The sequence below is a fragment of the Ptychodera flava genome, chromosome 2 (assembly GCF_041260155.1).
Source record: "Ptychodera flava strain L36383 chromosome 2, AS_Pfla_20210202, whole genome shotgun sequence".
NCBI classification, from domain to species: domain Eukaryota; kingdom Metazoa; phylum Hemichordata; class Enteropneusta; family Ptychoderidae; genus Ptychodera; species Ptychodera flava.
The window spans coordinates 47,635,874-47,658,030 of NC_091929.1; the positions used below are offsets into that span (position 1 = coordinate 47,635,874).

At 38.9% G+C, this 22,157-nt stretch overlaps 1 protein-coding gene across 2 annotated transcripts in view; it reads left to right on the forward strand.

Annotated features, from left to right (window-relative positions):
• The window catches only part of LOC139122579 (ras-related and estrogen-regulated growth inhibitor-like), a 40,709-nt gene extending 21,509 nt beyond the window's left edge, over nucleotides 1-19,200 (forward strand). For both annotated transcript variants that reach the window (XM_070688139.1, XM_070688132.1), the window contains one exon: nucleotides 17,246-19,200. In XM_070688139.1, coding sequence (XP_070544240.1) covers nucleotides 17,246-17,734 — 489 coding nt within the window. In that variant the 3' untranslated portion in view covers nucleotides 17,735-19,200. The remainder of the gene's footprint in view (nucleotides 1-17,245) is intronic.
• The last annotated feature ends 2,957 nt before the right edge of the window (nucleotides 19,201-22,157 follow it).

Consider the following 22,157-nt stretch of genomic DNA (forward strand, 5'->3'; position numbering starts at 1 on the left):
AATTGGACCGAGGAGATTTTCATAGTTTCAAAAGTGGTGTATGCAGCTGGACTGGGTACTCCGCCAGTTTACAAAATAAAAGATCTGAATGGAGAGGAAATACTTGGCACTTTCTATTCTGATGAACTTCAGAGCGCTGCTGGTGCCGACGAGCTGTACAGAGTAGAACGAATTTTGAAGACGAAAAAAATTAGAGGAAAGAAATACTATCTGATAAAATGGAAAGGTTATCCAGAAAGTTTCAATAGTTGGGAGCCAGAGGAAAATGTTATTAGAACTTCGTAAGTTCCTGTGCTGGTACTTGTCAAGTACTACGTAAGTACTAACGCAAGTACTAACGTAAGTATTTACGAAAGTTATTCAATAAGTACCATGGAAAAAGTCTTAATTTCTTGAAAGAAGAAAGTGACAGCTTACCATTATTCTTCCAACCACCTGGCCAAGTATTTATCATGTACTGTCGTAAGTAATGTTCACTTATTGCATCTTTTTCGGCAGTATGTGGATGAGGTGGTATCTCAGTTCCTGAACATATTAAGTTTGCAAGATCTTCAAAACGACTGTGCATGTTACCACAGTCCGTTCTTTCGAGTCCCCCTTTTTCAGCTTTATCGATAAGTTCTGGTTGAAGTATAATGTACACAACTGACATGAGCCATAGACAAGTAACTTCAAAGTCCCCCCTTTTCATAATGTCAAGTGCTCGTAGGTCAAACGGAGCATTATAAGCACACACAGATTCACAAGCGTTAAGAAGTTTGTGTATGTTCTTGAGTGAGACTCGTGGTTGTTCTAGTTGCTCTTGTCCAGGTGGGAAGTACGCTTTTTCAAGTTTTTCCTTGCTGAAACCGTCTATTAAAAATCCCTGGCTGCCGCCGCTCCATGCAATTCCAAAGTCAAAAGCTTGTGGATATTCTACTGGTCCGACTGTCTCTGTATCAATTGTTGGATTAAGTATATTATTGAGAACGAGGGGGGTAAGAGATTGATGAATTACCAAACATGGAAGCCTATAGTCGTGGCAAATTTCTAAGAAAGTCTGTTTGAACTTGTTGTGAATCTCTTCTAGTTCTTCTAAGGCGCCTATTTCGTACGACCTGGCTCGAGTCAACACATTCTGCCTGCAATAATCCCAAGGCATATCTTTGAATATGATAATGAAACTGGGTAAATGGTCAAATGCTCTAGAAACAATCTTTTTTTCTTCCGCTCTCACGCCCCGGATTCGAGAAAAAGTCAGATGTTGAATTATGGAAGAGTCACAAATAATGTAGTGTTCTGAAGGGGTACACCCCTCCCACTCCTCCCTCACCCAAGCCTGATATTGTAAATTAAGAGTATGTTCTATAAACTGTTTCTGAAAATCAGCAATCGAAACGTGGCGTCCATTATAAAAGTCGGCAATGTTGCTGGAAAAACTAGTGTCAAATTCTGGTACGTGAGTCTCCGACAAATTTATTGCATCGTAACTCTTACCACTTCCAGTTGGTCCATTTATGAATATGTATGACATTTTGGGGATACTATATCATAGAAATTTTTTTAAAAATTTTTTTTTATTAAGATATATACGATAAGACAATGACAATCCTTTCTATTTCAACTGCAATAAAAATACTTGAAACCGGAGAAGAGAATATTCAAATCAGTGACGGCAAACTCATATTTGGTGAATCTTTGGTAGATCCAATTATATACGTAGACAATGAGCTAGAAGTAGTTTTCCCCATCGGACCTAAGTACGGTTCTAAAGATCCTGCTACATGCGATGAAGTGTGTGTCCGTTGGCAACCGAGTCTTCAAAAGTTTACTGATTTAATAATATTCCGTACCCTAGGTGAAAGTTTCGATGCATCTACTGCTAAAAGTTATGCTCTAAGCCTGGCTGCTCACTCCAAGAATACTACTGGATTTTACAATCCATCTAAAGTGTATCAGAAGCGAGGGAGCGAGGCACAGATAAAGTATTTTAAATTTCGGTTTAAAAGAGGGGCCGATTTCGCTACATGTATTGATATGGTTCAAGAAATTGACTGTGCTTTTAAAACAGTGAGTCCATTGCCAGTCCGAGAAAATCCTGCTATTGTACCTCGTAATATCCGGAAAGGTAGTAAGATAGAATTCTTAGCATTTAAACCGCGATTAAGTAAGCGTGCCCTTTCTTTCACTGTTGAGAGGTTATTTTGTGCTGCGCCTAATAAACCAGAAATTCAAGATAGGGAAGAACTAGTCGACTTAGAAAGATTAGGTGAGATATATAAACGAATAAATGCTGACAAAAATATTATAGTGGATTTTGATGACCTATCATAGAATAATTATTTTTCATTTTTAAAAAAATTTTAGGATAGTATATATCATAAAGATGGCCAGTCTATTACATACAGCATTCAAGGGAGCAGTTTTACAAAAAAAATTTCCTGAAGTCAAGCGAGTCAAGGATATCGGGGAGCTGGTGGATATTGAAGGTATGGTCAAAGAAAGCCATTCGGAACGAAAGATGTACTCTGTTTATACTGAAATGGAAGTCAAATTATCGGATCCGAAAACTGGTAATACACAAATTCGTATATTGCCTGTTAAATTAAAAGATACATACACAAAAGGGTTGGTAGGAGGCACAGCGGATGTGGGGCAACAATTAATAGATCGCTACGATCGTATGCTTGATACAATTGAAGCTGTTGAGGGTTCTGGCCTCGTTCTCGAGGAGATACTTAATTTTGAAGTAATTCTAGTAGAAGTTTTACTCGGGGCTGGCGCAGTCCAACTTCCCGGATGGTTAAAAAATAAGCATTGTGTTAGCGATCTTATTCTACCGCCGGGGGTCGAGAATTGTTTTCAGTATGCCGTCGTAGCAAGTATAAAGTTGAGCGATCCCGAGTTTCGTGAAAAGAGGGGTGGTCAGGTAAGGAGAAAATGGAATACGTACGCCCCATTTATTGCTGACTACTGTTGGGAAGGTATTCCCTTTCCTACGCCCGCCGATCTGACTGTATTCAGGCGCTTCGAGCAGCAAAATCCGGGCACGCAACTTCAAGTGTTTCAGATCCACGAGTCCGATCCCGACCCGTCAGACATAACTGTGTTATATAGCGGAGCCGAGGGACCTGGCGGAGCGGGACGGGTAGCAAATATATTACTGATAGTTGGTGGGGAGGGAAGAGGGGGGGGTCACTTCGTGCCAATTACTTCGTTAAATCGTCTTCTTAATTCTCATACTAATCGAAAGAATGAGCACAGACGGAAGTGTATTTGCCTGGTTTGTAAAAGAGGTTTTAAGTCAACAGAAGAATTAGAAAAACATCAGGTATACTGTGGAACAGACGCCGCCCAGCCAGTTTTTCCTAAGGAAGTATGTCAATTCGAAGGACATCGGAAGAAGGTCCCCGCCCCCTACGTCGTCTATGCAGATACTGAGGCAATTATTGAGAAGGGGACCGGTCGACATATTCCAATTTGTCTTTCGTATGTTATGGTGGAACGGGGAGGATCGAATCCTTCGGAACGGGGCCCGGGCCGGCCCACCATTTATGGTAAAAGAACATTCACGGGGCTCTCCTGTGTTACAGACTTTCTGAAGGATATGAAAGAACGGGCCGAGAATTATTCGAAATCGTATTATTGGAAAATAAAACCGATGAAAGATAGATCTAATTACGACAATCCAGTCTGTATTGCATGTGGAGAGCCGGCAGGATACCGAGTAGTGAAGGAGGAGGCGACTTTTTATTGCGAGGGATGTCGACCGTCGAGAACCATTCCTATCTACTTTCACAACCTCAAGGGATACGATGGTTCTTTTATTTTGAAAGAATTACATGAAATGATGAGGGATGGTACCGGACCAGAGCTAAAATCATAGCTAAGACGAGTAATGGAGGAATTATGGGTCTCTCGAAAACATTTATTTTTCACGCCTCAATTGTTGTTGATGGGAAGAGGGAGATAAAGAAACGTTTCTTTTCTATAAAGTTTATGGATAGTGCTCAGTTGATGATGGGGTCATTGGCGAAGTTGGCAAAAACTGTGCCGGAGGATGGGTGGACGGTACCACTTTCGTACCCGGACATTCAAAGGGCGAAAGGTTTCTTCCCCTACGAATATTTAGACTCGGTTGACAGACTAGAAGAGGGGGAGCTCCCGGAGAGGGACAAATTTTATAGCGAATTAACGGAAGAGGGGATTTCGGAGTCTGATTACGAACATGCTTTGCGAGTATGGGATGAAGTTGGATGTAAGAAGATTCGTGATTATATGGAATTCTATTGTGAGACTGACGTTCTCCTTCTTGCTAATATATTCGAAAATTTCCGTGACACATGTTTAAAAGCATATAAGTTAGATCCGGCCCATTACATGTCGGCGCCCGGCTTGACATGGGATGCTATGTTACTTTACACGGGCAATAAATTTGGGCTCATTCAAGATGCTGAGCAGATGAATTTCGTACAGAGGGGGATTCGAGGCGGTATCAGCCAGTGTAATATTCATTACTTACAGACAAATCATCCTGCTTACGTCGCCGAAGGGGCTGGTGAAGCTGGCGGGAATTACGACCCAGAGAAGCCGATGACCGAAATAAAATATCTCGATGCAAACAATCTCTACGGCTGGGCAATGAGTCAGGCAATGCCTACGGGCGGACTTCATTGGATGACGATGGAAGAGTGGGACGAATGGTATGCCCGAGACGGCGGAGCTGGCGGGGCGTGGGGACCTGGCGCCACCTTTCCACCAAGTTTTCTAGAAGTAGACTTAGAATATCCAGCCGAATTACATAATGAACACAGCGATTTGCCACTTGCGCCGCATCACTTCGAATTTCCTGATAGGCAGGGCACTCGACTGATTACAAGTGTGTTGGACAGAGAGAGATACGTCTTACACTACAAGTTGCTGGAATTCTATCTTCGGATGGGAATGAGATTAAAAAAGATTTATCGGGTGCTTGCTTTCGATGAAGCTCCATGTCTCGCGAAATATATTGACTTTAACACTAAAATGAGGGCAAAGGGGGGACAGATTTTGAAAAGAATTTCTATAAGCTGATGAATAATGCAATGTTCGGTAAGACAATAGAAGATGTTCGAAAGTACAGAGACTTTAAATTTGTTTCGGACTGGAACGGTACGGATAGTGGTCGTAAAAAGATTCAGAAGTATAATCCAAAGACGAAACATATAACTTTCATAACTTCCGAAGAGGATGGCGATTCCTGCGACAGTGCCCTACTGGAACTGAAAACGGATGAGCATAGATATGTAAAACCAGTTTTCATCGGCGCCGCAGTACTGGAACTTTCTAAGCTGCTTATGTATGAGACGCATTACAATTACTTTCGGCCCAGTTCCCTGGAATACGATTAGCCTACATGGATACTGACAGTTTTGTTTACAGTGTACCGATCCCGGATCCGGACGTAACTTTCAATGATATAGTTCGAGAAGATGTTGAAAAGAATGGTGAGAAGTCTATATATGATACTAGTGGGATGAGTGGGCCCAACTTTCCGAAGATTAATAAAAAAGTGATAGGTAAATTTAAAGATGAGTTGAATGGTGTACCTATTCTTGATTTTGTCGGCATACGCTCGAAAGTGTATGCTTTTCGAACTCCCGTTTCCGAGACGAAAAAAAATAAAGGGGTTAAAGATGTTTGTGTTAGAAAACATTTGAAATTTGAAGACTATTATGATCTGTTTAAAACTGGGAATAAGCCGGAGCCGGCACAATTTGTACAGTTTGTACGGAAAAAGGCTGGAGAAATCCGTAGTGAAAAGCGTAGTAAAATCATGATGGCGCCAAATGATATCAAACGTGTGCAGTTATACAATCTGAACACGGGCGAATGGCTGGCAGAAACACGCCCGATAGGAATGACGGGTCATGGTTAAAATTGAAAAGACTTTAATCTACTATTTTCAACAGTGACCTGGGCATCGCTAATAACATAAACGTGGGCAAATATATTGTCATCGCGAGCGTCGTCGGCACCCTTAACTGAGGTGTCTTTCTTCAGAATTTCAAGTTGAATTCCGTCCTTTGTGTTCATTACTCTAAGACCATTTCCATGAAACTCAATATCTTTAAAACTACGCAGATCGATAAACAGACAGAATTTATTCTTCAAATAATCGACCTCATCTATATCAATTTCACACCAATCTTTATCTTCAGCAAAATACCGTCGTGTTTCTTTCCAAAATTGTCTTGGTATCATCTTCTGAGCGTACACTTTATTTGCAATGCCTTCGATTGATACAGACACAGATTCAATGGAGGGGTTAAAGAAAAGTTCACTGTTCAGTTCTGTCTGATTCTGATTTTTAGTGAAGAGTAATAAGATACCTCTAATGCTACGTCGTGGTACATTCACATTTTCATTGATAACCGTGTCCGATTCTTTGAATGGTATTATTCTAGAATAATGTATATGCTCGTAGAGAAAACTTTTCCCATTGTTGTAATAACCAGCAGTATCTCTCGCGAGTACGGAATCAGAAATTGTTTCGTATTCCATTTGAATGTTTTTTAATTTATAATTGGCTGTAACAACCTGATTACTGACAAGTAATTGGGAGGCGGGTGCAAGCGTAATTTGCCATTCGATATGACTACCTAACGCTGATGGATATGCAACTCCATGACCTGTTATGAGGGGATGAGTGAGACGAATAGCATATTTTGTTTTATATGTGTCGAAAAGTAAAATATCGTCCCATTTTGAAAGCCTGTCGGCATTTGCATCGGCCGCGCCACTTCTCAATTTTCTTAGATTTTCGTTCTGAATTCCGTACAGTGTCATGTTCGTTCTCTCCTTTTTATGTTTGAAGAGATCGCGATAACATTCAATGAGATTATATTTATTCAAATTGAAAAGTTCCTGCCCCTCAAATGTGAGAACCATACGCTCCACCAAATTTTTTGCAACATTTTGTACTACTCGGTTATCTTCATGTCCCGTTACTTCGAGATCAAAAACCAGGTCGAAAGTGTTAGGAACTAGTACTACTCCGCTTTCTAACTTTGGACATCGTATGATAAGTGTCTGACCTGGATCTGCCACAGTTGGATTATGAGCAATCACATGATGAGTTCTTTCTGACTTCGTTCCCTTCGGTATTCGGTTGCTGAAAGTCGGTAATAATGTTCTATCGTACCCCATTTTTCGTGTAATGTATATAGTAGAAGAAAAAAAAGAAAATTAATCACATCTTAAGTTTCACTTCGTGTATATAATGACTTAGAAGAAAAATCACATCTTTACATAAATATTTCCGTCTGCCTGAAAGATAAATCGATTGCCTGTGTCGCGAATCAATCGAAGAACCCAATATTCTTGGAGATGTTGGACTTCCATTTCATCATTGTCAATCTCCTGAAAGACGTTTATGAATTCTAGTCGCTTAAAGAAGTTAGTCTTTTGACATTCCTTCACGAAAGCTAAAATGTTATGATACAGATTATCATCTTTGAGTCGGACACCTGGATTTGCTCGAAGGATATGGCGATTTACCCGCCGAAGTTTGCACCATTCCAATTCGACAGAGAAACCAAACAGGTCTTTATTTTTAGAAAGAAACTTTGCAATATTCTTTTCACCAAACATGCGGGGCCATATATTAGTACATAATTTATTTATAATGACTAATGTTAATCCAGTTAAAATATCCATAGCTGTTCTCCAACAAATCCGACCACCGATCCTGCTGTTTTTAATAGAAAACTGACAAGGGAGCCGATTAAACCTGGTATTGCAGCAGCACTTTTTGCAGCCAATGTTTTTAACCATTCGCCAAATTGCTTTACAATTTCTTTCGCTTTTGTATATACTTTGGGCGGACCTGAACCTCCTGCGTTTGCTCCAGTTCCTGCTCCCGCTCCCCTCCTCCTCCTCTAGTCACAGCTAGGGCAATTGTTGATATTGTCATTCCAAGGGCAGTCAGTATTGCAGCGATTGTAATACCATTTCGTTTAAATAACTCTGTCAGCTTCAGCCTGAGTGACAATTCTGGATCGGAAATTACATCACGAAGAGACCTAGTCGTAGCCAGACTTTCACGTGCCTCACTGATCTTACCATGTTCGTATTCAATTCGATCAACAATTTTAGCTTCTCTTGTTATAAGTTCAGCTAGTAGTTTCTTGGCTTTTTCTTTTCCTTGGGTGTGATCTTCAGGAATTTCCTTTAACTGTTTTTCAACTTCTCTTTTCTCTAGCCTTATTTTAACTTTTTCATTGTTAAGCTCGCCAAGACGCATATTCGCAATCCTTAATTCATCATTAATAGCTCTATATTCAGGGTTTAGATTGTTCCATTGTTCGATTTTATTTTCAAAAGCTTGTATTTTATCTGCATTACCAGAAGCATCTTGCCGTAACTCTGTCAGTTTATCTTTGTATATACCCATGTCTTTTGGCGTCATCTTCTCAGCCGGTATTTTATCATTTTTCACATCTTCAGAATACAATGTACGACTCACATATTCGGGCTCTGCGCTAGAGCGACCTCCTAATACTTCTCTAATAAATGCAGTTCCTCCTTTACTCCTTAATGTGGTGAGCTTATAAAATCCACCTCCTCTATCTTTAGACAGCTTGAGGTTTTTATAATACAGCTTTCCGTCCCTAATCTCAGAATCCATAGCCAATACATTTATTGCATCCGGATCAGTAATTTTATTATAGTCTAAGAATTGATTAATCATTCTTAATTTTTTATCTACTCTAAGTTCAGTCAAACGACCCACCTGCGGGCTCCGCGCGCTTGAGCTAGCAAGGAAAGGATCAGCTTCTGCAAGGGCATTATCATCGTCTATAAAGAATGTTTCAGGAGTAGCGTCATCATCATTTAAATTTGCATCATCGAAATGCTGGAGTGGTATATTTTCTTCTCCTCCTTCTGCCATATTGTATTTCTATATTACTACAATTATTTTTTATCATCCCTTACATATACAGTAAAAAAAATGCACATCTCAGTTGTTGAAAGCGTTGAACAATTGGCCGACTATATCGAAAGAACTAGCGCTGCATATCGACGAAGTTACAAATTAATGGGTCGAATTGATATGGCTCTCAATATTACTAAGGGAATTCTTGTAAGTTCTGCTGTAATAGCAGCAATTCCGACAGTTCCGGTACTGTTAGCCTTAACTCCTATACCAGGTGTCGTTATTGATGTAATACAAGGGAAAACGGGAGTATCAAAGAGGCGAGAGAAGTATAAACATTATTATGTTCAATATAAACAGCTGCTTACACAAATACAAGAAAAAGGCGCAACAGAGGTCCCGGCCTCAGATCTTATTCAGGACATTTTCAAGCAGGCACTAGAAATACAAAAACAAGAAGGATTTAGTCCGCCGCTGGAACGATACCTACGACATTATGGATTAAATGGATATGAAATTTAGTTAACTTCGTGTTCAACATCAGCTAGACTCCGCGACTGACTGACAACACGGGTAAAAGTCCCTTTATATAGGCTAGTTTGATGGTGATGACTCACACGGAATTTCCCGTACATGTTTAAACATGTTGTGTGTTTATAAATAGGTCAGACAGAACGAGTTTCTACATGTCACGGATCACTACCAGCATCTGTGGTTACTGTACTGACATGTAGTGACATGTTCTGCCCACTGGATTATTTTTAGATAACCATCTGTTAGCTATATCAATGACAAAGCCCGTTCCGTCTCCGGGGGTTACCGCATATTGGAGCAGTTCTGGGGAATTATTTTTAGTATATATTGATGTTAGGTGCAGTCATAGCTAGCGCTGACTCAGGAACTCCCTCTTTACGCGCATGTGCGTAAGAGGGAGTTCCCTGTGTTAAAAAAACAAGATGTTTTTGTAGAAAAAACAAGATGTTTTGTAGAAAAAACAAGATTTGTCCCAAAGACCAAATATTCCTTACTACTCTTGTTGTAAAACACGTGAGCATATTCAGTTCATATCTTGTTGTTCATTCATGCGATATTTTCATGTCTCTCGAAAGAGTTGGCAAATTATGCTGTCCGATGTAAGTACTGTCGTGAACGTAATTGCCTTTATATGTAATGGTAGCGTCCAGTAACTATTAGATGTAATGGTAGCGTCCAGTAACTATTAGATGTCGACGTGTAAAGTGTAATGGAATAAATCTGAAACGACATCACTAGGTCCGCTGTCTACGTCTGTCGGAACATGTCTGATATGTACACAATTACGTCACGTCACAATTTGTCCTATTTGTACAAAATTATAAGTAGGTTTATTTGAGTTTGTACAGCTGAACAATTCACCGTCCTCTGAATTTGAATAAGTCACGATCTTTCTGGACAGTTAATGAATTGACGCATTCTTGTCAAGACAGAGCGACAAAGATATCATCGGCAGTCACTTCTGAGGAACAAGAAAGTCGTCTCTCATTGCTGCGTATTTGTTGCATGTACTTTATACGAACATCGATCAATACATTTTAAGCGCCAGGAAAAAAACGATGATAATTCTGACTGCCGACATTGCAACTTTTAAGTATCAGAAAATAAAGAAACATTTTTTGAGTAATGGAAGTATCTAGCACTGTTATTATGTTTGCCCATTCCTTTCTAACGCCATGGTTTGCCAAAGTCAAATTTCAAAATGTCACAGTGTCGTTCACGCATGTTATGTCGCTAACCAGTGAAGTATCAACAGCCCATGGAATGTATGTCGGTTGAAGGATGTATGTATACTTTCCCGCGCAAATTCTGTACTTAACCTAACAAATCCCATAATTTTACAATTTTCTAACTGCAAAACAATGTACTTATACAGTTTGACAGCCCCTGACATGTCACGCAGTCACCTCAAGGCGTGTACGTGCTGACAAGTTTCGGTACCGCAATATTTTACGAACTTAACCATTGCACAATTTGAAGCTTTTAGAATTTATGACGGCACCTTTGATCTTCTTATCAATAAATTCATTTCTTTGCTCTTGTACAAACCATGTAAAGTGGCTGAGGACAATGTTTTCGCACCTATGTACAGCATTGCCTGATAGCTGTGTGACCCAGTCAGTCGTTCACGTGAACACATTACGATGTCAACGAGATCTCAGTTCTAAACTGACCGATATCCTAGTTTTCCCGCGTAAACCAGCTGCCCAACCGTATTCTCGCTCCTTCTTCAACATGAAAACGTAAGTCACTTTTAGAACATCGCAATCAGCTTCAACGATTTGACAGTAAATATGAAAAGTTTTCAGGTCCCCCTATACTTATTATTGTGACAACATACCGACAGTGCGTGGAAGTGGTCAATACTAGCACAGAGTAATATCAGAGTGGCAACAGCTATTGTTTAAGGCGTGAAGCGGTTACGTAAGCAATCCATGTTTGCCTCGCCTCACGAAGCTCTTGGCTCTCTTTTCCGAAGAGTGCCGACCATGCACCCTTCGGTAATTTTCGGATTTTCACCAATTGTTAAGCGAAAGTATGTTCGACAAAGCTTGTGTTGTAGTTGTCGTGTGGTGCTGATCGGAATTGATGTGCTGGCGAAAACGCGAGTGTTTTGAGCTTCAGGAAAGTGGGTTTTACCGTTTTAAAAATTCCTCTCATATTTTCATGAATATATAATGAGTGTGTTTGAACCAAATTTGAAAGTCTTTTATCGATACTGTCTGGTTTTACTCAATGGTTTACGGTCAGTCACACCGTCTTTTACACGTGCGCCAAGAAAGGACATGTTTATGAAACTGCTGGCGTGTTATGTTTTGATTGGCGTGAGGCAGTGTTTCTGGCCTGAGAGCTCACAAAGTAACTATGGTTGCTACGCGACTGGCAGTACGATGCCATCTCGTCGTATGTTTCGCATAATCTCGTGTAATTATCAACCACAAACCAAGCCTCCAAAAGTTTAACACCTTTGAAGCTCATTTTAATATGAAAAGCCAATAGTCTACCGAGACGACCATGGAACAAAAGGCATGCAAGTGTTGCCACTCTGTCTATGATATTACTCTGTGATACTAGGGATCGTCAAAAACCTGGGCTTGCGACTTCATATTCCTTTGGCGTATTTTTTGTGAAAGAGTGCGTTTGCTGCAAATTTTGTTTCTGTTAATTGTGATTCTTTTCGTGTACAAAATGTACAGCTAAGATTTGAATGGTGTGCTCTCATTGGCCGATACCATCATGGTGAGTGTACATGGGTTGGCAGCCCGCTCTCCATTCCCATCTAGTTACGTTGTACTCAACTCCTCAATTCTTTCACGCCAATGGCAAGAAAAATAAATGTTTGATGTTTACATTTAAGGTATTTTTTCGTTTCTGTCGTAAGATATTTCTGGCGGGCTTACATTTTTAGAGTGTGAGTCATGTTTATGTCAAACTTTGGCTTTTAGGTAGAACAATGAGTTTATATAGCGGTGTTATCCAAAGTTAAGGTGATTATTGTTCGCCCTACGGCTGTAATCTTTTACTTGAATGGATTAGAAAAGTGTCTGTGAGTTTTACTAATTGCATGTGACAAGGTTTTGAATATCCATTGAATTTGGTGGACTTGCATGCACATTCCTGCAAAGCCACGACAGAGGGTTTCGTAACAGTGGTGTTTTCACTGAGAGCCAAGCTATCGTACGTTGTAACATAAAGAATTCACGTGTTTTTGCATGAACTTGGTCGCAGCCCTGATTGAAGACACTGGTATGGTTATGCAAGTGTGCAAGCGACTTTATCTGCCATTTTTACGCAAGCCTTATGATTTCAATTTGCCCTGATTCATTTGGTGTTAGTCATTTGATAAATTATCGTTGATACGTTTCACAGTAGCTTCCACGTTAGAAAAAATATCAACCATAGTCCACCCGCCCTCAACCTACATACGCAGCGGTTGACAAGGTACAACACGCACACGAAGGACAAACGTTTCCAAAAACAATAAATCACAAAACAAAAATATAATACAAACAGCCTTAAACATAATAAGAATAATTTCGAACCAGCATTCTGGTTGTTACAGTTAGGTTGGTTGTGGGTTCAAAAACCGAATTAAAGTGGAAATGTTGACGTGTTTGAAGTTTTGTTTTGGATTGTGACGAAACAATCATGTAATGTTCATCTGAAAGCGGCAGAAAAATGTAATAATGTCATGACGTTGACCTCGTCGTTATCGATGAAAAATTAACTCTTACAAATTTATGATTATTTTCCCACAATGCAACAGATCTGATTCTAACGATAAAATTCTGCCAATAAAAGTAAGCCATTTTAGCGATTGATCATTTTCGCTCGCTACATTCAGAAATGAAGAAATGCTAGTGTGAATACCAAAGCGTTGTGACCATGAAGCTGCAGAGTCTGTGGTTATGATGCCAAAAGGAGAGAAGCTTTTCATTGAAGTGTGAAATAACGATAAGTTGGTTCTTGCAAATACCATTTTTATCATTATGTTATCGAAACGAAAACTTTGATGGACTTACATGCACTGTCAATGTTAATAACACGTACTAGTATAGGCGAATAGAAAAACCTGTGGTATTTAGTAATAGATACGTCATTAAACAATGTTGAGAAGTTCTGTTGTGAATGTTTTAACGCTCTTAAACTCAAGAAAGTAAGGTAAATAGTTATTACATTAAACAAAAAATAGTAAAATGTGAATTTGAAGTATATATGTAACAATTAAACCTGTCATCTTGATAAACGATGGCGATATTTTCATCAGTATAGCGAGCTGAGGCCGAAGCACCAATATCTCCGTATAATTTCGCCGACTTCAGGAATTTTTTTTTCAAAGTCGAATAAACGGCAATTACCGGTGTAGATGTTTTCACTGTTTGGGCATAGACCCTGATCTATTTACGATCTATGAGAGTCTGTGAGTAAACAATGCCAAGAGACCTCGCTACCACTTCCTGGACGATGATTGCACACAATGGAAAGCTAATGAACCAAACAATAGACATTCTCACAATATTCAGACGTCAGATTTAGTTTACATGTCTGCTTTGTTGTTGACCATGTTTGTGATCTGTCAACAAATAGGTTCAATAGAAAATAAAATAAAACCCTGAAGGCAACGACCTGCCGTATCCAGGCGGAAAAAAATCCTCGTTTCCTTAGTGACGAATTAAAAGAAGCACTTGGATTAACAAGAAGGTATGGAATACCGATTAGGAGAACCATCAAACTTGATTTGAAAGTCGCCGACATAATATCAATTTATTACAGGTTAATTCAGGACAACAATTATACTAGTTGGAAACTGACGGTTAACTGTTACTAAGCAATGCATTAGCGTATCGTCCTTGGATAACGGTAATAATTGGAGATTTATTTGAATGCTGTTTACCCCAAAACTGATTTCAAAATGGCGTCTTCCCCGAGGTCAATGACCTCGACATGCGCGCCGACTTGCACCATAGAGTCCTTGTCTGTGTCACAGTGTGGAGGAGCTGTGTCTGTGTATTGTGCGATCACCGTCAAAGGGATTTCATAAGATTTACACAATTCATAAAATGGTGGCTATCCGATCTTTAGGAAAATACTTATAAGGTATTGGAAAAATGATCGGAGAACTTAAATGTTGTTTCTAAAGTAATAATTGATTAATAATTCCTCATCTGTTTCGGCGACATTTCATTGCATACAGCATGGATGTTGTACCTGTGTTCCTCCACGTATAGAGTCAGTATTTTCCAGGAAAAAGTCCATTCGAATTCCATCAGCATGATAGGTTGGATCGCGGTTGTTCTGTTTACTCACACACTTTTGCAATTCTACATTTTTTTCGCTGTTCAACAGTATTTGGTTGTTTCACCATTGTGTTTTCTATGGTCGTTGCTGACGATTTTGAGGAAGTGGTTTGCAAGCTGTTTGTCAATACTTAATTATATCCATTGAAATACCTAATGAAATGATTGGTTTTCCAATACAATCCATTATCCATGGAATGTGGATGTGGATCCAAAGTTTCAGTCCCACCACAATTGATATCTATCCTGCTTTTGTGTCCATTTCCGAACAGCATTTATAAGTGATCGATATAACATAGAAAGAATAATACATAAGACGTCAACACGTCCCTTAAGAATAATATTAGTAACTATATTGCGCAATGATGTCGTCTTGCAATTTTGTTCGACATTGATTTTAACATTCACTGTCAAGTATCCCAAAGTTATCGAAGAAATTAAGTGACAATCCATTGATCTCATTGTTATCAAGATTATATCTTTACTGACGTTGTCGAATCTGGCTTTCATTCGTTTTCTAAGTTCGTTTGTTTGTTTGTTTTCTCAAAAGAGGGAGCAATTTTTAACCTGAATTTGCTTCTATGGAATGTAAATTGACATTTCTCAATGACGCTGAAGGTGTTGCCGTGTTTGCTAATTTAATTGTCTTGCAACAATGGCCCGGAAAGCTATGGCACAACAAAATTTTCATTTTCATGAAACGAGCATTTTCTCACGTCTTTTGGTTTCCTAAGCTCTACACAAAAAATCCGCGGGAGGCAGCTGACGTCATGGATTCTGTGTTCTCTTGATGACAAAAACCAAACCATCGCTTTTAGCTTATCAAAGAAAAGAGACTTTCTACAACAGAAAAGGCTGAATAACAAAGAGGATAAAAAAGCAAATTAAAGCGTGCAAATGTTGGAGCTCCGAGGTGTATGGTCGAAGTTACTTTTAATTTTTATATACTGCCTCATCACCATGGTGATTTGATACCAACATGCAGCAATGAACGACCATACATCTTGAACATTTGATGATGACCAGTCAGTAACATATAACTCAGATAAGTCACAGTCTGCCTTTCTAAGGTCATTAACAGCACTCTCGTTTCCGATAGAAAGTAGAAATATGATAAGTGTAAAGACAATATTCATCTCTTGAAAGTAAAATGGCTAGGCATGAATTTTGTGACAGCCGAAGACCCAAGATTCGACCCCTATCCTGATGAATTATGCCAAGAGAAAACACTGATGTACTGGGAGATATTTCATATGTCCAAAAGTAACGGCAGGGGAAGTATGGGGCAATTAAATGTGCTACAATTGTTTCGACGAGACTTTTTTTTGAAAGAAACAAAAAATCAACATTACTCAGTAGTGTATGTAGGGCGAACGAACACGTGGAACGTCACACCACATAAATCATTCATTTAACTACAGTTCAGGAATTGCCAGCAGGTCCGCGTCACGTTAAAACCAGCGTGGCTTGTTCACCTGTAATAAACTCTATTACTAAGTTAATAATAAAGTAAGTTATCGCAGCTCTATCTGTCAGGTCGTAAAATTGATGGCGATTGATCAGATAAGCGGTACCTCTTATACATTAATTATCGTCACACAAGTGACGTTAACCTTTCGCGTTATTTGCCTTGGCGCTACCACGTGACCCAAAGTAATTCACTGTACAGAGCTGAGGCATTAAAAGAGTCACAAAATATGTTAACTGACGTCATTGGATGTGATAACTGTAATCAAACAGACACGTTCTAAAACTAAATTTCCCTTGACTTTGTCATGCATCCTGACATCTGTGACGTCAGCAACGCCACGATACTGAAGTTTCCGTCGAGTCTGCTCAGAGCCATCGCTAAGTTGACAAGGTCACGCCACGTCTCACACACAACGACAAGACCTTTTATAAGATGACGTAACTGGTATGCGCTATTTTCGGCGGGCTCTTTTCTATTTGATTCGGTGTTTTGTGTAAACTGACCTGTTTTTTCGTCTTATCTGCAAGTCAATGAAGCGGTATGCCTCATTCCGTACAATGGCTGAATCGGTTACTATGCTGGGTTCTAATTTACATAAACTGTCGTCCAGCTGCCGCAAACACGTATCCCGCCCTCGAGCATCAACCAAAACCGACGAAGACGAAATTGAAGAATAAACAAATATGTTTTATTAGTTTCTGTGAGATAGTGCGAGAATTTTCTCATTTCCCTTTGGCTTTGATTTGATATGAGCAAAATATGGACGCTGCTATGAACATATTGCAGTGGATTGCCACTTTTATCCATACAAACACTAGAGTGGGAAGTTGACTACAGCTAACAATTGTGGAAAGTTGACTAAGAACGACAGCTGTGGAACAACCGTTTCTAATTGAACGACACAATAACATTTGTATGGCGTTAATTTTCTGCAAACGGAACTGCATATCTGCCGTATTTAACCGCGAGTACATAACGGAATGCCGCCATCTGTGGCATGACGGACAACAGTTTTTAATAAGCATACATTTCTTTTACTTTTTTCAGGAACCGAATGGAAATGGTATGCTGTGCAAGGAAGCTCACGTGAAATGGGGAGATGCCTTCGTTATCGTTTACAATATTTGTGACGTCAGAACATTTGAGGTCGTTGAAACGCAAATCCAACAAATTCAAAAATTAAAAACGCCGTGTTCAGTGCCGATTGCCATCATTGGCAACAAGATAGACTTAGAGACGCACAGACAAGTCAGCACAGACGATGGAAGAGATCTTGCAGCAGAGTACGGTTGCCACTTCTATGAAGTTACCGCCAGAGGGGGCTGTAACGGAGTGACTCTCGGTTTCACGTCACTGATTCACGAAATACACTCTTCCAAAAGAACTAAGACGGCAATGCGCCGACGCAGTGGCGTTACCAAGGCAATCAGTAACAAGGTATTGTCGGCCATGAGTACATTCAGGACTAAACCACCGGCAAGCCCAAGAGCCAGCCCTAAAAACAGATCTAGAAAAATGTCATTACAGATGTTTTGAATGCAATGACCAACACGACATTGATGGAACAATTGTGTAAGGATAGATCGACGGTGCCGTGGAAATATTGGTTCACGAGGCTGACTTCAAATATTTCCAAAGATTTGTTAGGTGATGCGTCAGGTGTGTACATTACAATCTCTATCGCATGACGTCATTCCCGCTTTTTCAAGAAACTCTGAAGCTCACCTACACTCTCGAATAATGATGATGCGACTATTGGGTGTAATTATTTCAGTTGAATGGAGAAGGAGAACGTTTTAAAACAAAGTACACATACTTTTTGTTGGCAATCTAAAAGACACTCTCATAGTCGACATCTTCCTTACAGTAGGAAACACGAAAAGCAACGTACAACGCCAGGATTCAAGCATTACGCATAAAGAAAAAGAGAAACTGATTTCTCTCATTAGATGTTTCTGTCGAATACAGATTGAAGTCTCTGATTGCAAAATATTGCAATATCCTTGGATTTTATCAGTGGAAACAGACTGTATAGGGAAATGGTAGAGTGGTCATTTATGTGTTGCACAAAACAGTGAGCGTTTTACAGTATTTGCTCAGCGTATGGTAATTAGACCTGACCTTTGACCTACCTATAATTCATAGTGTTTCTGGTGAGACATAAATTGAGAAGGACCAATAAGTTTTGCACATTATGGAGTTTAAAATTGGTGATGGACAAACAGTTGAAATATACAATGACACAGCGATTCTACTCAGTGCAAATAGGTCATTAAAAATTATAATTCTCAGTTCACTTTACAAGTGCAAATAACTGTATTTAAACATACGTAGTAAGGGTTTTTATCTAAACCATGGGCATTTTACAATTGAGTTCATTTGAACAACGATGTCATTTGGTAAGTTGAATCAATCACCAATAGACATTCAGTGTTCAGCGTGGAATAAACAAGTTAGATGATTTGCCTAGATCAACAGGTGGTCAATATGAGTCTACTGAAACATACGAGACATTCTTTTCGCCTTCCGTAATCCACTCATACACTTCTTCTCGTCTTCAATATGGTATGCGTGTCTAGCCCGCTGTCTCTCCAGACTCTATCTTAGCTCTAGCAGAACAATTTCTGAACACATCAATGGCGACAAAGATAAAGAGATCGTTCTCAGCGTTAACACGACTTAAGAGTCTTCACTCGGCATTGGGCTAAGTAAGCTTAGGGTATTACGCAAATGATAACTGCTGTTGCTGTTGTTGTTGTTGTTGATGATGATGATGATGATGATGATGATGATGATGATGATGATTATGATTTACATAGTTATGCTGATTTTAATGAGGATTATGGTGGTTGTCATAGTGATGTAATCTTGATTAGGATGGGTCACTTTTCTCGTTACTGTGAAATCAATTATAACAACGTTAGTAACTAATGTCTTTGATAGCCATGGTTATGTGTAAATACTCACCACTTTAGAAATAAAATATTATATTTATATACACAGTTGTTCAGTATTTATGTAAGTATTGTAAGGCTGTGAAGAGTTTGAATGGTATAAAAGCTTACTATACCGCGTGTAACTGGGAAAATGTGCAAGGCGCATGCTAAGTCATAACTGTTAATTAAGAGCGTGCAATGTTGTGTTGCAACCATGATGGTTCACAAAGACGGCATTACTGGAACGCATTAAGGCAAAACAAGCGGCAAAACAACGAATTAAAGTCACATGATGAAAGTTTTGAAGAAGTTGAAAAGCGTATCTGACAGATTGAAAGAGAAGGTGTTATTAAAGCTCAGGAGTTGACAACAGTGCATGCGCACGCACAGTCGTCAACGGTTGTTGGAATGCAATCCAAATCGCCTACTATAAAATTCTGAACATTACATCGCCCTCTAACGGTTCTACGGAACGTGCTTCTCATTCCAAAATATAACGTAGCGGCAAAGAGTGTTGTGAGTTATTGATTGGTTTAGATGACATAAACTGGATGGTATCGCTTTTAATTCTTTTCTATTTTTGACCAATGAAAATGTCTGCGCCACGTTTGTGATAATATTTACAAATGTTAATTTAAATGTCCAAAATCCCCTCCCCCGCGGGACATCATGTCCTCAATAGTAGGGCATCTATAGGGCTGTCTGCACTGCTCTCTGAACGGACAAGAGAAGGCAGTATAGAAACTCAACCTAAAGGCAATGAGAGCAAAAGTTGCAGTGTTTGTTGTGAGCTTGGGTGCAAATATCATCAAAAGCAACTACAAATTTTCGACGTCACTTTTTCTTTGGATCTTTATCGACATAGAACGACAGGTAGAAAATATTGTCAATATTTCCCATCAAACTAGCTTGGAGTTGACAGTTATTGTCTTCTTACCTTTATTGGATTGAATGCTTACTTCCATGATCATCGGTACAAGACACAGACATTTATGGCGGCAACGGTGTTTCCGTGACAGACGACAATTATTTCCGCCATTTTGATTATACACGAAATGAGGTCATGTAATCAGGTCTGTTAGTATTAATCTGGTGATAATCACGTCAGCAATTGACGGATAAACTTGCAACATCCAGTATCTATTCTTTGATGGTTTGTTGTAAAAACGGTAACATCTAAATTCTGAACGTTTGATCTTTTTTATTTAAAACTTTATTATTTGATAAATTAGAGTAGATCAAACACTGTATGTTCAAATAACCTGGAAGACGAATACTCTCTGATACTTTTTGAAAGCCAAAATATTTCATTTTTAACTTTGCTTTTGTGTTATTGTAAGCCATGACAAGTAATCTACTCGTCAAAAGTCACAACTGCATAGATTACTGTTTTACATGGCAACGATGAATCTGAAGCAAACAGAATTCCTTAATGCGGCCTTGTCAGGGTGGTGATCTCTTGTGGTTTTACAACACTATATTGCAATGGCGCAGATGAGAAATTTGAACATCTTTCAACATCATTAAGTGATCAAAAATCATAGCAGCACAGAACCGCGCTCGCAGTTATACCTATCAATACCTATCAATAAATCATATATGATATATATATATATATATATATATATATATATATATGATTCGTTGAGAATTTGTCTTCCACACACATTTACAGGTTATCTCAAAAGTAAGTTTCAAATTTACCTTTTCAAAGTCACCTTCACGTTTATGGAAACGATTTCAATTGCGAAGAGTTCGTGGTTTTTACGAAAATGCTAGACTATCAAAACTTTACAAACATCACTGTTAAGTACAGACATTTTGTGACAATATAGCCTAAGTCAGTGAGAATTATAATATTTTATACATTTTTTAATCATAATATATTTTATATAATCAGTGGATAATGAGACGTTTTCAATATCGCTACATTTTTCTCAATTGATGAAAACAAAGCAGAGTTTTGGAACTGCACAGCCATATAGATTTTAATGAAATCAGAAAACGTCTTTGCCCTGCAGAGCCCCTGGCATCTGATCACAAACTTTAAAATATTAACGAAAACAGCGCTAACGCGACCGCTTGGAAATTCTGAGGCAAATGTGTACACTTATGGCTTTTCCATTGAGAGTTATTAATCCTTGTAATATCAGTCCTCGTTAAGGTTTAAATCTTACTTTCATTTCGCTAGAGGGCGTTACTTGCACCCAGTCACACGTGCATCATGTGAGTATCATTATAGAGAAGGTGATAAGCAAGTCATCTACAGCTCTAGGTACAATAGTCTGTTTCAAAATATGAATCAGACAAGAATTGAGTTATCCATTGATATTTAGGGTTCTGAAAAGTTGTTTTTACAGTTTTAAAGTCTTAGTATGTCGATGTTCACATATCGTGAATACACATACTTCATCGTCAATCTCGACAGCGACAAGTAGTTTTCTGTCATCCTGAGAACACTTTGTGTGCTTTATAACACAGTTTAAATGCTGATCAAACAGTAACTCAACGCCTCTACTATGATTGGAACTCAAAGAGTTTAAAATGTGTCCTTTCCATTCAAAATTAATTTCTGTGGAGAAATTTTCATCTCAGTATGTTTCTTGCGGCAATACTATATCTGCTTTCTGATCTCTCGCCGATTTTAAAATTTGCTTCTTATGTCTATCTCTTAACCCTCTGCAGTTTAAAGATAAAAATGCATACTGCAAATAACTTAATTCGAAAAGTTTGTAATTCGAAGAAAGTTAAAAGCTTACAAATGCGTGCATATCTTCATCTTCGTCTTTGCCCTCGGAGCTTATCTTTTTTGGCACTTTTGATGTTTTACCTGTCGTCTTATTGGAAGTAGCCTATACCTCAGCTTCTTTTTCCTCTTCTATCTTGTCGTCCGAATTTTTATATTTATTTATTTACCTTTTAAACGGTTTTAAAAAAATTGCAGAAAAAGCAGTGTCATTAAATACAAAACAAACACACACACACAAACAAGAAGACGCAAAGGAAAAAAGAGTCCATCTTTA